The sequence below is a fragment of the Nothoprocta perdicaria genome, unplaced genomic scaffold (genome assembly GCF_003342845.1).
Source record: "Nothoprocta perdicaria isolate Ctin4 unplaced genomic scaffold, notPer1 scaffold_103, whole genome shotgun sequence".
NCBI classification, from domain to species: Eukaryota; Metazoa; Chordata; class Aves; order Tinamiformes; family Tinamidae; genus Nothoprocta; species Nothoprocta perdicaria.
The window spans coordinates 330,909-347,369 of record NW_020454128.1 but is presented as its reverse complement, the minus strand read 5'-3'; the positions used below and the strand labels follow the sequence as shown (position 1 = coordinate 347,369).

The window sequence follows — 16,461 nt, the reverse complement described above, 5'->3', positions numbered from 1 at the left end:
GGTTGGTAGTTGTTTTTCTTTTTAGTGGACCTGCAGAACAACATGTGCATGAAGAGCTTTGGGAGGATGGGAATGCCCAGACCATGTCCGGTGGAAAAGGTGGCCACTAGTGTGTGCGGCCTCAATGCTGAGGTCTCCTACCTGCCTGTGCTTGCTTTCTGTGGGGCTCAGATTTGGGGAGTCTTGTGAGCTACTTCTCGTTTAATTTTCACTAACAAACTCCATTGCTCTCTGTGTACATTGAGAGGCAGAGCACGTGCTTGTAGGTAAGGGACTGACTCTTTTGTGTTATAGTAATTTGCTTTTTTCAATGTGAAGGCAGTCTGGTAAATAACCACGAGTGAGTAGTTTGGTAAATGTCAAGGTATCCCACGTACTTCAGCAGAGATTTTTKGGGGGCTGTATTTGTGCCATGGTGCTGGATATTATTGGGATGGAAAGTGTTAATGGATTTATCTGTAAGAAGTCGTACAGCCCTGGAGACTTGCATTATCTGTGCTCACCAGTAGGTTTTATGCAACACCTCAGAGAATGGGTCTGGATTGTACGTGGGGGCGGCTGGTTTCTTACGTAACAGTTATAGTAGCTAAAAGCGTATTTACTGGCTCTCTGAGCCCGGCGCAGTCACAGGAGGGCAGGCTTCCTGCAGCCGTCATCTCAGGGAAGAGCCTGCCCTGGAAAAACAAAATGATGGCTAATTCAGGGACTCCTGCAACAGCTTTATGAAGTTGTCAATTGCTTAAAGTGTAAGAAGGCTTGGATTTGCCTGGGAGGGGTGGGAAGTAGGCTAAAATCATCCAGTTAAAGACTAGTGAAACTGTTTTGGTAGCTATATACAAAGAGGTGCCTAACCTCTGGTTGTGACCCTAACAAAAACACTGTGGATCCAAGAAGATACTCCTAYGATGTTTTTATTGTCATGGCCTTTCTCCCCTGTGCGTAGGAGCTGTCAGTAGTTCAAGAGAGCAGGTGGTAAATTATAAATGTGCTGAGGACAAGCTGGAATCCACTCTGGATTTAGCACTCGCTGCCTTCCAAGCTTACCCACCTGCATAAATCATGGCTAATAAGGAGTCAGAGCTTATCAGGTATGCGTACTTGCCTGGAGACTGGAAACTTTCCTTGGTAGGTGACTTTTTTTTTCTTTGCAGGTGGTAAATTGGACAAACTGAGGCTGTGCCTGTAGGGAAAGCAGCATGCCAGCTGCAAGAGTTGTTGCTGCACTTCTGGAAAGTCACAACCTGTGTACCTTGGTTTGAAAGTAAATGTTTACTTGTGTTTCACATGTGCGAGCAGCCAGGAAGTCTCTGAGGAGAAACATGCCAAAAGTGAGCTCAGTTTACAGCGCTGTTTTGATAACAGGAGGTAACTGAATAAACAAGCACTCCAGGAAAGGATGCCTTCCTTCAGAGATGTCCCTGTGGCAGTAACGTGTTAGAAACCTATTTTCTTAAATTGGATCCTGTCTGCTGTACTGCTTTGCGTGTAGGAACACTACTGTCAGTGGACTGAAAGCACAAGGAAAGATTTGGAGAGACTTACGGTGAAGCAGTTGCAAGGAAATTCTCGCCCAGTGGGGCTTTTTCTTGTTGTGGAAGTCTTCTGTCCCCTCTTTTGTTGAGGCTATGGAAATTGCCTCTGGAAGAACTGAAGGTTGTTGATAGCTGTCTACAGTATGATGCAGTAGTGTGAAATCAGAGGAGAGCTGTAGCAGCTGCTCTAACCAAAGGAGCTCTTGCTGCCCTATTGCTGGCGTATCTGAGCTATTAAAATGTGCTTCCGTTCCTTGCAGGGCTGCCGGGAAATAAGAGCATCCTTACCTCAGGATACTGACATCTGTTTTGCTTCATGATTCTCAAACAAATTACATGCCTGTAATGGGTRATCTCATAGATTAAAAATAAATTAAAAACAAAAAACCCATCAGCAACTGGGTTGCCTGAACAGAGACTTTGCRTGTGCACATGCACATTCATGTGAGTTGAGCTGGAAGTTGTTGCTGTAATAAGGAGCACAACTGGGCCTAAACTTGATTCATTCAGTGTTATGAATATCTGTTTTTACTTTCATTTTCTCATTTGTAGGACACTAATGAGAAGACCCCAAAGTGTGCCAGCATAAGCTTAAAAAATAATAAAAATTAGAGGATATTTGGTGTGCTGTTCAGGAAGGTGTGATAGTAAAATACGTCATCTTGTGAAATGACTACAGAAGTCCTGAAGTAAAACTTGTCTTCTGTGTTTCTGTGAACTAAATCATACTGGCAAAGCTGACCTGTGCTTTTGCTGTGAAACTCATGACAGCAATAAAATAAACTCAAAGCTTGTCTTAAAGAAATGTAGGTGCTCCATGAAGAGAGTGCAAGACCTGGTTCTTGCAGGCTTTTGCTGCCTATCAGCTTCTGTTCTTGCAGTGAATGAGATGTACCTTTGGTTTGATGCAGCATACCTGTTTTTAAGAAAAGCTCTGTGACAATACCCTAATCCTGCATTGTATGCAGCTCATAAGGACTGTGGGAATAAGTAGTGGCAGTGGTGTAAAACTCAAGACTAATTGTTTTAAAAGACTTGAAATGCATGCAAATAACCAGCACTGATGGCTGTGGAGCACAAAAATACAAACTCATTGCTGTAGGTATCTGCTCTGTGAGGCCTCTCCAAGTCAGAGATAACTTTAGGATCCCTTTAGGATTAATTGCTTCTGGCTTGTAAAATGCTTTGGAAATAAAGACCTTCTCTGTAATGTTTAGCTGCTGCTTCAGGGGAGTGAGGTGGATCAATAGGAAATCCCTGTCTTACGGCTGCAATTTGTTCACAGGAAGGTATTTGTGGTGGTTGTTGACTCTTGGACTGTGGTTAAACAACTCTATGACCTTTAGCAAAAAGTATCTAATAGCGGAGGATATTTAAATGGCTGACTGCAAATTTAAAATAAATACTCTTCTAAGTTAAGAGAAGAATCCATGAAAGAAGCACATTCTATTGAAATTTGGAGCCTTTCTTTTGGCCTTTACCTGTTTCCTTTGAGTTAGGACAGGTACTTACAGATACATAATGAATAAATGAGTTCACCCTTCTATCTCTGTCTCTACTTGCCAGTTGTGGTCTGGACTGTTGTACAGTGTCAGGTCACTGGGGAATGTCAAGGCACCCCTGTGCTCGTATCAGACACCCTGTTGTTCTGCACATGGATCTTCCCCTCGTGCTTTCCACCAAATCGACACGCAGATGGTGCAGGAAAGGCTTATCAAGTTATTTTACCAGCGAGAAACTGAAGCCCATAAAGATGTAGCCATTTGATAAGGGCTATAGGATATAGTGCCTTATAGGGATATAGGAAAGCAGTGACAAAGCCTTTGTACTAACTGGAGGCCTAACTCCCTGTGTGGTGGTTTAACCAAAGTGTCATTAATATTCATGTCACCACAGTATTGAAGAACTTCTATGAGGGCCTGGGCCCCGTGTCACATAATGCAGGTGCAGAACAAAGAGTGCCCAGGCTCCTGGGAGATGCCTGGCCRCCCTTGCTGGCRTCCGCTGGGCCCAGCGCTTGCACTSGGTACCAAATCAGCCTGTGTGCTTGGAGCTGCTTTAGGAAAACACCTTCCCAAAATACAAACAGCAGCAATCTCTGCAGATCGTGAAGTGAGAGTTAACACACAGTGTCTCCCAATGGTGCAGTGTTATCCTGAGACCACAGGAAATACGCAACTCAACCTTGCTAACACAGCTAGTCAACAGAACATGTGACTGGATTAAGCATGTGTTGAATTTTTTTTAAATACAAATGATGCTGTTTGGAGAACATAAGGGACAGATGGTGTTTTTTCTTTTTACGTTTTGATTTGTTTTAATCTTAACGAGCAAGAAGCACTTGCATTGTACTTTTGAAGCTGTTTCTGCCACCAAACAGGCTAGAGATGTGTACATCTGTAAATTGGGCATACATATGTAAATTGGGATTCTCAAGTAGTTACATAAATTCATGCAAGCTGGTGAATTAAGTCTYGAATCTGGGCTTGTGAGGAACGATTGCAAGAATCCATCTGTCAACTGCTGTTGCAGACCCTCATAGCCCTTTCCTGTACCCACTCTGGGTATTTGATAAATGAGCAGCTATGATGCCTCTCATGTCTCTTCTTTTGTGCCTGTGTATCTCTGAAAAGCTCACAAATGCTACTCCATGCAGGGCTGTAGGTTTTGGGTTTTTTGCACCGTGCTGTACGATGACTATTGCAGGCTCCTGACTTACCCAGTAAGTGAGGAGCTTGTAGCGAGGAGTTGAAAAGTTCAGTGCTGACTTCAGGGTTTGATTAGCATAACCTCCTCTGCAGGAATATTGTGTAGTCCTTAGCTTGTGTACTGTGTGGTACTTGGTGAGGTGGTGCTTGTGGAGCTCAAGACTCTGTCTGTAATTTTGCTGGAGAATGGACAAGGTTGAAACCTGGATTTCTAGGTTTAAGCAGAAGAAAAATTCCCAATTTGTTTAAAGCAAAACCTTCATGAAATAAGTTTGTTGTGGATCTCCTGTAGTACTGCATTTGCTGTAAACCTGAATTTTTCCTAGAAGGTATACATTAAGGTTTCTCATGTTTTCCATGTTAATTAGCTCAATAGGGATGTCTGGGTGCTGCCATAGTAATTGAAATTCCTAAATATTTAACTTCTCTGTTGCCATGAGCTCTCTTTGGATCCTTGCATAATTGCTTTGAGAATGGAGTTCACTGTTACCATAGCACTTAAGGGCCCTAGTCGGCCCTCTCTGACTGGCCCTTACAAGAAAGTCCAATTAAAAACAACTGCCCTGGGCACCTTAGTCTTGCCCAACCTCCAGCAGAGACCTGCTCTCGCTCAGCAGCTGCAGTTTCCCACTCTTTCCCTGGGGACGGAATTCTTCCTTGCATTTCTTCCTTGCATTTCCAGCAGAGCTTTTCAGCTGCCTGCAGTTGCTGCAGCTTCTTGCTGGCCTTGCACTTGCAGTCACGATGGCTTAAAGCAGTCCTGCTCTGCAGCATGTTTGTGACACAGCTAATTTTACTTGGAGATGAACGAGATTTTGGATGCTATTAGCAGCTGCTTGGAATAATAGCAGTTGAACTGTGCCTTTTAGAGAGCTGACCGATAACTAAACAAGTGGATATTTTATTTTCAGATGCGAGTTACTCATGATCCATATATATATATATTTGTTAATTTTAGACCTTGAACCTCTCGTCTATCACAACAGAGARACTGAATATGCTTTGTAGTGTGATGTGTCTCGAACCAGTGTGTGCAGCAAGACAGCGCTGCTTCCTCAGCTCTGGAGTTCCAAAGGCAGCCTGTTGGGGAAGAATCAAGTGGATGCACAAAACTAAAGCACAGCACCTCCTACCAAATACACATTTTCTCAAAAATGTTGAGCAGCTTAAAATCAGACCTATCGAAGCAAAACCCAGGGAAGTCRGGGAGAAGTAATTAACCTTCTCCTGTGTGATCAATGCAATGAATGCCTGGGATACAGCATACGTAATTCTCTTTGAGCCCAATTTAAGCAGTAGAAGACCTGTTTGCAAATTGACTTCTTTTCTGGCAATCTCCATCTTGAGGAAGTGGAAGCGGAGAGAGCTGCGGGTTGAATTTGGGAATTCGGATTGCACCGGTGTCGTGTTGGCCTTCCTTGCCCAGTGATAGAGCTCAGCATGGATGTTCCAGCTGGAACTGGGAACATTATTGGGACTTCTTAATTAAATGTTGAACCACTTTAAAAATGAGTCTGGGGAAGTGTGTGTTGGGAGGGGTTGTTTCCTTTTGGAAGGGTGTTAACACTGGCATCTCTCTCGAAGGGCATTGCAGGTGCTTGATAAAACAGAAATAATACACAGTGGGTCCCAGTTCCTCAYGAAGTGTCAAGGGCAGAACGCTTTGCGATCACAGTCCCAGATTGTGGGAGGATTAGGCAGTGAAAAGGGGTAAGATTGGAACAGAAAATTGATTTGATGAAATATCCTGYCCTGGAAACAAAAAGCTCAGAAGTGGGGGAGCTGCATTTCAAAGGAGTGTGTGTGTGGGGGGGTGGGAATGGCATTTGAAATACTCTGGTTTCTAGGAGGTATGCTGTATTAATACCTTCCTGCTGGGTAATTGAAAAGTGGTCTGAAAGACGGCAAAAAGAATACACGAGTGCAGATTAATGCCAACAAAAATAGCACTGTAATCCTAATGCACCATAACAGTTGAGTAGTAGAGCTATAATTAAAATAATAATCTCATATAAGAATAGCTCAGCAAATATATATCTGTGGCAGTGGAGAGCCAGTATCATCCCACGTGGAACATGGTCAGTGCTCACAGTGAAGCGCTATGATGCTCAGTGCCAGTTCTGTAAAGAAGTAACAGYGAGAGCTATAGGAGACGCACGTATAGCACATCTCCGTGCTTTGGCCCYTGTGTGCTTACAGAATAGGATGTTGACGTTGGCTGAACATGGCCTTTGCTCGAGGTAATTACAGATGATTGTGTTGCCCAACTTTGCCCCAAGTGTTTTGCTTGGCCTGTTTTCTTTCATAGCAAATGGCAAGCGATCCCAGAATTGTGGGCTGCTGAAGCCTTGCCCAGGCCTGGAAGAGATGCGACTATCGTGGTCACGAAGGGCCAAGAGCAGCTGTTATGTACAGGCAGTGGGGAGCAGCGTGTTACAGGACTGTGTGTGGCTGCACCGGAGGGAGGTCTCGGAGGCGCAGGATGYGGCAGCACGGAGAGGACAGCTCTGGTGTTGCCAGGCAATGCTGCAGCTGTAACGCGCGGTGTCGGTGTGTCACCCGGCCACGGCTACAGCCGTGAAACAAAAGCAGCCCCGGGAATTTAGGCCTTAGCCGTGTTTCGGGCATGGTGGGTCACAGCTGCACCCACCTTGAGGGAGTCTACAGGGTTTTGCTGGAACTGGGTCGCAGCATCTTGACTTTGGAGAGAGGAGGAAGGGAGGGGAACAAAGCGGTTTGTGTGAGGCTGCCCCTTGTACTCGAGAAAGAAAATGCTAAGGAAGTTCCTCTGGCTTGTAAGATAAGGCAAAATATGACATAATTCTAGATGGGCACAAATCGATAAGTATTTGGATTGTGCAAATGAGGAATGGCTTTGTGCCTGGTTCAGCAAAGCACTTAATTTTAAGTGCCTGCTAGTGCAGCTAGGAGCTTAAAATGCCTTGCTGGTTCTTCCTRCAGGCTAAATATTGTGGGGGCCTTTGCTGGGAACATCTGAAGGAAAACTTGTCTGTGTACCCTCTACTTCAGTGCTAAAGTACCACAGGCCACCTTAGACACGGAGCCTTGGGGTGGGTGAGAGAACTTATTAAAATACAGAAAGTTGGGARCGTTTTGGTCAAAACCCACATGGATTGTTTGTCCAGCTCAGAAGAATTTCACTGCTGAAGAATAAAGCTTTTCGTGGCATTCAGGAACTGTGATGATTCCAGATATATTTATTTGGAGAAGGATGATGGAGCAAATTTAAAGTTAAGTAGTGAGATTTCGGATTGTCTGTGTATGTGTTATGTTTTTTTCCCCCAATTCAGTAGTTGGCTCTTTCTAGCACAATGACTTAAGGAGAAAGCAAATCAAATTTTCCTCAAACCTGTCTGTTTTGGATCATCAAGCATAACTTTAGGGAAAAAGAGAGATGAGATCTGATATGAAGCTTGAAAATGTTTGCAGAAGGAAGATGCACATATGCTGTGAAGAACAGTGGATAGGTGAAGCAGGCAGTGCTTTTTTGGGAAAAGCAGTGACTTGTGAAATGAAGTTTGGCCCTGCAGATTCTGAAGTCTACCCTGCTTTCCAGTTCATGTGCATGGGGCAGAGTCCAGCTAGGCCTTTTCTGGGCTATCATTAACTTAAATTGAGTGGTCTGAGTTGATGTTTCAGCCTCTATCAAGCTTGAGAGAGCTCTTCTGGGKTGAACTTGCTGCTTTTTGGCTGTGAGTGAACAAAATGAGCCWTGTTGTGGGGGCCTGTTGTTTGGCAGTCCAGAACTTGGCCGTAGGAATTCCTTGTTTTCTTCCTTGCTATTCACATGGTTCTCTAGGAGGGTGTTTTTAAGGATCTGGAGCAGAACCTAAATGCAGCTCAAACAGTGCACTGTGCATGAAGCTTAACTAGGAACTGCTTGGGCCAGCCGYGGAATCCTGTCTTCCTGCCTCACTCACCTCTTGTGGGGAGGCAAGAAGGGATCATGAGGCTGGTCTGACCTGGCTTAGCAAAGCCTGCCTGCTGCAGAAGAGCTCTGCTTCCTGCTGAAATTACAGAAGGGCTGAAAACATAACTGCAAGCGTTGGAAACCAGCCAGTGCACTTGCACTAGCCCTCATGGAAAACTGCACTGGTGTCTGTATTGACTGGAGATAATCGGAACTTCCTGTATTATCTACTATTTGTTGATTTGTTTCAGCTCATCTGAAAAGCAGCTATGGAATGCAGGGTGAAGTGTAAACGACACTGATTAGCCCCATGGTTCCTGTGTTACCAGCTGTAAGTTGTTGACTGTAATGCTGTCCGTGTGCTACCTGCAGAAGGAGGTCAATGCATCTCGAGCTTGCATAAGGGAGCGCATATAAATATTATTTTATATATCAGGATGAGAGCTGTCTCRTAGTGTCTGTCTAATTTATGATATAAGGGTTTATCCCCTTCAAAATTTTTAATTGTGGGCCATTGGTTCTGAATGTAAGGGAGAGAACATTGCCTGCAGGCTTGTTTCTCTCCTTTCTGKTGCTTGTGAAGTCTCCATGGTTGTTCTTGTTTATTTTTATTATTATTTTTCATGTGAGGCCCAGATTAATTGCTTCCCTTTTGCTTTCTATATCTGTACGAGGAAAAGTGATGTGATGAAGTTCCTAGTGTGTGGCCTGCTTGGCTGCTGAGCTTTCTTGCATGTGAGCTACCCTTCCTGGTGACACACAGGGCGTGATTGTCACTTGAGGGGGCAGAGGCTCTTCAGCCGACCTTGGCCACCCTAGAGCTGCACAAATCCTGCCACGGCTGCAAATCCGCTTGGAGCTGGAATACAGCACCCGCCAGAGAAGCAAAAGCATCAGGTAGTGCTTAACAGTCACTTGACAACTCTTGTTGGTCTATGTTCTTCTAACTTTGCCCAAATTTAGCAGATATGGGGATTGGGCTGGGATAACTGGGGAGGAACCATCTGTGTTGTGCAACTCTGGAACTGAAAATATGTTGTGGGTTAACAGCGGGGAGCAGCTGCTCAGGCACAGGGACGCTCAAATAAGTGCCTCAAGTTCAACATGAGGTTGTGAGAAGGCTGTGGGTGAGCRCTGGGTGTCTGCTCTAACCTGTTCTGTGCCCAGGCCTCCCGTGGCACCAGCGCAGCCAGCAGTGTCCATCCTTCCCCGCTGCTTTTCTCTAGAGAGAAGTGTGCTGCTTTTACTAGTAGAAAAGTTGTCATGCTTTAATCTGCAACCAGTGTGAATTTAATAATAAAGTAGCCAAATTGGTGTGTTATCCATCAAAACAGCTTATTTTGAACAGGAGCTCAGGTTTGCGGGAGTTTAAGAACATGGAGAAAAGGATGCAAGGATGCAACTCTCCTGCAAGCCACACGAGCCACCGTTCTGTCAGTGTTCGTGATAGCTGCTCAACAAACATTTCCATCATCTTTCTTGGATGTGCCTCTACCTGACTTGTGTAGCTCCCGTTGCTCACTTTGGAAGATGCTCTAGGACATAATTAAATCCTAATCTCTTGATGTTTGTGCTCTCTGGTACAGTCTGCAACTTCTTATGTGACTTCTGATCTTAAGTTTTTGTTTCCTTTGAGCTTTTGAGCTGGTTTAGTGATGTTTGTGTTGCATAGACTATAGTTTTCTTTGCCCAGTGCCCCATCTGCTTATGAGAACAGCAGCAGGAGGTACATTTTCTAGCAAGGATGCTTTGGGAGAGACTGTGGTTAATTGACACCAGGACAAGGACCTGAGCAGAACAAGGGAACCTTAGAGAGAACTCTGCCTGTGAGATGTTAGGGTTGGTCTGAAGAGGTAAGGGCCCCGCTTTAGCTCAAGCAACTGTTTGAAAGGAGGAAATGGACCTTGAATTTAGTGGGTCTGCATTTTTAAAGTTTAATTGGCCTCCCTTTGGTGCTCAGCTCGTGTTTCTTTCTGCTCAGTGCAGGACTGTAAACGGAGCCGGAGTATCGTGGTTGCTCTTAAAAACAAAACAAAAAGAACCCAAAGTCTTGTGATTCCAAAAGTTTTGATAATGACTGACCCTCGTGTGTGTGTGTGTATAAAACGTTAAATATATACATATATATTTAATGTTCCCTCTAGAGTACCTCTGTGGTCCATGGAAAGATATAAGTGGAAAATAAGTGCAAACCTGATCTCCCCAGTGCCTTAAAGCAATGTTTTGAGAATGTCAGGATAGGGGAAATGGTGCCAGGAATGAATTCTTGATTACCCTGCGGCTCCATTAGCGGCTGYGAGGGCGTGGGGGGATCGTTAGAGTGCTCTAGCGTTCCTTCAGCAGGACGTCCGCCGGCCTAAAGATAGCCCCATGTGAAGGGTGTGTTGTGCTCCAGCCCAGCATGGCCAGGGAGAGCCGCACGGCTATGGCTGCCACTTTGGGACTGCTTAAAAGGGGCTCCCCATTTGAGATCCTCAGCTCAAACCCACTGGAGGGAGGGAGGTTGTTTGTGTCCCAGTTTGAGCACTCAAAAGAAATGAGGCCCCCCACGACAAGAGTTTTAAGATGCTCCCTCGTAGGATTGAGCAGCGTCTGTAGGACTTCTTGTATCCCAGGGCCATGTCCTGTTTTTCAGCACTTGAGTGCCGAAAACAGGACATGGCCGTTTTGCAGCCTGGTTGGAGTTTTAAGAACCTTAACTGAAATCTTCCCCCCATTTTTCCCATGCTGCCCTGTCTGCTGCATCTTTCCTGCAGTTCCTCTGGGTTGCTGCCCATTAGTTGTCTTAGGTGTCTTAGAAGCCATTGGATAACGGAAACAAGGAGTGGTGGGCTTCGACTCCAGCCCTTTCCCTCAGGAATAGCTGCAGTGGTCCAGCTGGCTGCCTTGCCGGATTCGTGAGCAGCTTGGAAGCAACAGCTACTGCAAGACGCAGTCTATTTTAGTGCTAAACTTTACCCGATATGTGGCTCTTGTCGCTCTTCACACAACGGGAAGAAACCGTTTGGGTGCCAGCTAAGCATTACCAATAACTAGATGCAAACATGTCTAACCTAATCGTGGATGCAGCCTTGCCCTGGCGTGCGGAGCATCACCCAAGGGCTCTGGCCTCTCCTACGGGAGCTCTTGGAGTTGGTTTTTGTGGGGTGCGCTAACTGCACCTCTTTGCATCCTGAGGCTCTTGAATGCTAGAGCAGCACTAAAAATAACTTACTATTGGGCTTCAGATATCCTGAAGCTTGGGGGAGGGGGGGAAAGAATGTATTTTTGGTCAATTCAAGGAACAGAAAGCGAATAAGCTGCATTGAAAATGTTACCGTGCTTCCCTTTGTACTCTACAGCCACCTGGATCCTTGTAACTCTTGTTCTGATCCCCTCTGATATCTGAGAACCAAGTGACAAAKTTTGAAGCCCAGGTGCCTCCATCCTCACCCTGCTGCCTGTTTCTGTCCAGAACTACCAACAAAATGAGAAATCCTTTTATTTGGATGCCCTGCTAACAGATAGGAAAGGCTTTCATCCTGAACAGTCAAATAGGGCTAGGGGGCCTTAGCTTGACTGATAGCGGTGACCACACACAGAATGCTGCGGGTTTTGCTTTTTGTGTGTGTTTGTCTGTCCTGATTTCTTATTTGGAGAGGGAGAGAGAGAAGGGAGAAAAAAAAGCCCAAAGCCACCACCATCTCTGGGGAGTTCTGCTGCTGCTTGTACCAATCTACTTGGTGATACAACTTAGAGGTGCTTCAAAAATTGGGAAGCCTTTTAAGTTCAGGCCTTTAGTAATTTTGTGGATGTTTTGTAGCTCTGATTGCTATCCAAGGCAATCAGAACTTGCTTGAACTTCTGTTTTCTCTGCAAAGTGAAAACTAAGGGAGCAGTGAAGGACTACATGGCAGGACAGACAACTGATAATTGCTCGTTATTGCGGAGATGGTACCTGCTAACTTGGTTTCTGTTGTTGGAATGTTTGCCCTTTTAGGGTTGTTTTGGGTGGTTTTAAGTTTCCTGACAACTGTCTAGGCAGAGATGTAAGCTGTGGCACGAGGCCATCAAAGGGGGCTCCCACCATTGCAGCGGCTGCATCTCCTCCTCCGGAGTGCCCTGCCAAGGCAGGGGATGGCAGGGCCCCAGGGGCTGCTTTCTTACTGAATTAAGTGTTTTGTCTCTTCCACAGGTGGCTTTGCAATAGTGTTTCTTGTAAGGACTAACAACGGGGTGAAATGTGCCCTGAAACGCATGTATGTCAATAACGAGTACGACTTACAAGTCTGCAAAAGAGAAATTCAAATCATGGTAAGTCCCTGCTTTGTAGAGGGGCCCGAGAGCCCGATCACCTTCTGCTTGTGCTGTAAACCCTGCGGGTTCTCCTAACAAGGTTGTTGATGACATTTTTGGAAAGACCTGCCTGGAAAGCTGGGAGTTGCAGCTTTTTTACTGAGAATATATTTATCTTACAGCGAGATCTGTCTGGCCACAAGAATATTGTTGGATACATCGATTCCAGCATAAACTCTGTAAGCAGCGGCGACGTGTGGGAGGTGCTGATACTGATGGACTTCTGCCGAGGTGAGTGTGGGCCCAGYGTGCTGGTGGATTTGTCCCTCTGCAGCCTTTACAGGAAACGTGCACAACATTTTCCTTAGGAAGACTCCTCACAGGCCTGGCCCTTCCTGGAATACCAGAAACTGGCTCCAAACAAAGTGTAGCCACAACTCAGGCTCCTGCTGGAGAAGTTTGATGTGTGTGTGAGTTTATGTAGACTGGTGTTGCCCCTGCCAAGCCTTTCGCTAGATCCCTCCTGCTGTCAGAGCACCTTTAAAGAGGAGCTTGGGGATGTTGTGGCCAACTGACCTCGGAAGTCTGGGGCTATTTAGTAGGGTGGCAGCTGATGGAAATGGGTGATCTTGGGCCTGTCCAGCTTTAAGTCAGAGCCATGTGAATTGTAATAAGGACCACAAGATTCTGAAACGTCTTYAGATGTGTGCAGCACATCTTGCTGTCCTGCTGTCACCTCTTTTCTATTTTGTGTTGATGCATTTTAATGTGCAGGGTTGTACTTGTTTTAAGAGTACAAAATGTTTGCAGCTTTACTACTAAGCACAGTTTTTCTTTAATTTCATGTTACAAAAGTTAGGAAGCTTTCTGTCACTTCTGATTTTTGACTGCTGCTGTTTTGCTTTTTCAAAAGTTTGAAAAGGGTATTTTCTGTGTATCTTTCACCCTCCAAATTAAAAAAAATACACCTTTTACTCAAAAATTTTAATTTTGAGGGTGTACTCCCCTCCTTGCTAACATGTAGCAGACTGTTTTGTGGCCTGTGGTCAGATTTGGTCTTTCATTTCCTTAGCCTGCCAAAAGACTTCAGTTGAGGCAAGAAAGAAAAAGATGTGGTAGAGTCAGAAATTAACTCAGGTGTTAATAGAGGCAGGTGAATGAGAACTTTGGGAGCTAAAGTTCTGCCTTGCCCAAAGAGAAGTTTGAATGTGATGCCAGCCGGAAGATCAGCCCCTCGGATCTAGGCAAGAGAGGCTGCCAGAAGGCTCGGAGAGGGGGTTGGAGGGAGTTTGGAACTCGTGTTCCGATCGTGCAGCCCCAGTTTTGTGGAGAGCAAAGCAAGGCGAGATGTCAGGTGTGGTTGGGGCTGGGAGCTGTCACGGAGTTCGCCTTGCACAAGCCTGTGTCTGCTGCTCCTCAGGAGGCCAAGTGGTAAACCTCATGAACCAGCGCCTGCAAACGGGCTTCACCGAGAGTGAGGTGCTGCAGATCTTCTGCGACACCTGCGAAGCCGTCGCGCGGCTGCACCAATGCAAGACGCCCATAATTCACAGGGATTTGAAGGTGAGCTGTGGGCTGTGGGAACGTGGGRGGAAACGTGCGCTCCACGTGCGTGTTCCCAGACAGGCTCTGAATGCTCAGACTGGCTTTCCGTTGTTAATAATGAGGAAAAGTGGACATAAATACCTCTCCTTAATGGAATATAAAAAAGAAACGAGCCTCTCGTTGCTGCTTACCATATGTTTAACTATCTATAGCTCTGCTTAAGAAACACAAATGTTTGAATAACTGTTTTGCATAGACAGTGTGCCAGAATGCATCTGATAAGTTATTCACAGTGAATTCTTACCACCTGAAGCAATATTGATGTTAAAGGTAGCTCAGAGGGAGCAGGCCGCAAGTCTTCTGCGTGGATTCACACCCAGAGATGTTGGCCTCGGGGCAGGAATTGTTAGGCGCTTTGAGAACTGGCTTCTAACTCTAACCATGAAAGTGCATTGGGAAACTGCACTTTGTGGGTGATAGAGCTTTGAAAAAGTCTCACACCTATAATCAAATAAAAGGTATTCTTTTTTTTTCCTCTTGCCCGGCTCATAAAATGCCTCAATAATGCGTTCAGCTAAGAGGGAGGCTCCCATATACGGTTGAAATTCCGATTTGCTTTGCGGGTCAAGCTCTGTTCTCAGAGTCCTGGCCAGATGTTTGTTCTGTGGCCATTGCTTCATAGGAGCAAAACCGAGCATGTGCCAAGAGCAGCCAGGTAAGGCAGGGAAAAACGTCCTTGTGCTCTGTTGTGCCCTAGGGGCTACCAAGGGCTCATGCCCACTGCTCGCTGGCCTTGAGTGTGAAACGCATCTCAATGCAGCTGTACAATGCTGTAAAACGTGGTGCACAACCAAGGATTGTTTTAGAGACACACGACAGAAGTTAACTAAATGCTTTAAATAACAAAAGGGAGCTCGTGGCTTTCCTTAATATGTGTTTGTTCAGAATCTGACTTGGCTTTCAGTGCTGGGCATGTGCAGGACTGTAGGAACCTCAGCTTCTGGCTCGCTCAGCCAGGCTGCTGCCCGCTGGACACTCGCCTGACAGAAGGCACCTCCAGCTGCCTTTGAAAAGACAGGTACTTTGGGCCCAGCACTCATACACTTTGTTTTATTATTTTTTTTCTGGAAACCATTGAACAAACCTGCTTGCAGTGTAGCCCAGGWCTGTTTTTTAATAACACTTGCGAGATGTTTTGGTGAAAAGTCAGGTCAGATTCTCCACTGGATAAAGTGGAAGGAATCTTCTGGAAACGTTTACACAGTATATGTAGGGACTAGGAAATAATGCTGTCGATGCTTATCTACTAGGAAGAACATCTGTTTGCAGTGTTTTATCCAAAGCAGATGGATGGCAGTGGGGAGGGGGGTGTTTAACCCTTGGTTTCGAGCCAGCGTTTCCCCCCTCAGCTGCTTTTCTTTGGCTGTATTTTCTGATGCATAAAATGGTGAATTCATTCACCATTTCCTTTCTTTTTCCTTCCTTTCTGTCGAGATGCTTCTTGATGAGGGGCGTCTACTTCCAAAAGATTTTGTTAGCTAGTATTTAGGTGGTGGTTTTTGAGCTATTAAAGCTCGTGTTTTATCTTGTTGTATCTGCACATTTGACACTGGGTAACTGTATGTTCTCTTGAGAGAGCCTGTTGTTAATGTTGCTGCGCAGATGAAGATCGGGAATACAGGGCTGCGTTGCCAAAGCCCAAAACTGATCCCAAGTTTTTCTAGTCTTGCACAGAGTCAGTATTTTGTGACCCAGCTTTCTTTCATGGGTACAAGCTAGGTTTGTGTTAATGCGTGATTTTTAGTGCACTTACTTTGGGGAAAGGCTGTAACGGCTGATTTTCAGTTACCCCCGGTGTTTAGTTGTAGCATCCACTTGTGTGATTCAAGCTCCAAATAACATTTGAAAGAAAGAGGTCGTCTCAGCAGGCTGGAAGAACCTCTGCTCACAGTCATATGGTCTACATGACACATTCTGATAACAGATTACTGGAATAGGAGTGTAAGCCTAGGTTTGCTCTAAATAAGTTTCTAAGCTACACGAGAACTGTAGGCATGGAAGTGGAGGTGTGCTGTGATTTCTGAAGCATGGGAGTGTGTGTTGTCACCCGTTTTACTTCTCTCTGCCCCACTACAGTGCGGGGGAATATCCCTTCCTATAGCTGTGGACCTCATAGGCGGCTCGAGTCAGTTACCCCAGATTTAGAGACTGGAGATAACGAAAGATGGTCCTTGCTCGGCAGCACATCATAGTCTTAGTAGCAGCAAGGTGATCTGCCTGCAAAAGGAGAAGGAAGAAGTAGAAAGAAGAGGTGGCAGAACGGGAGATAATGTTACATGCAGGTTTCCATGACGTGATCTCTCTTTTAAGAGGTATGATGGTTTTGATGCATATTTTCTCTTCGCAGCTATGTTAAACTTATCAGACACATCTGAAATATGTCTTCAGGCACGAAATATCCAGGGTCATC

General features: G+C 45.4%; 1 protein-coding gene across 1 annotated transcript in view; it reads left to right on the top strand.

Moving 5' to 3' along the window:
• Positions 1-16,461, top strand: part of AAK1 (AP2 associated kinase 1) — a 53,634-nt gene that overhangs the window by 3,397 nt on the left and 33,776 nt on the right. Inside the window, exons 2-4 of the mRNA XM_026042822.1 lie at positions 12,346-12,464; positions 12,629-12,737; positions 13,867-14,009. Coding sequence (XP_025898607.1) covers positions 12,346-12,464; positions 12,629-12,737; positions 13,867-14,009 — 371 coding nt within the window. The remainder of the gene's footprint in view (positions 1-12,345; positions 12,465-12,628; positions 12,738-13,866; positions 14,010-16,461) is intronic.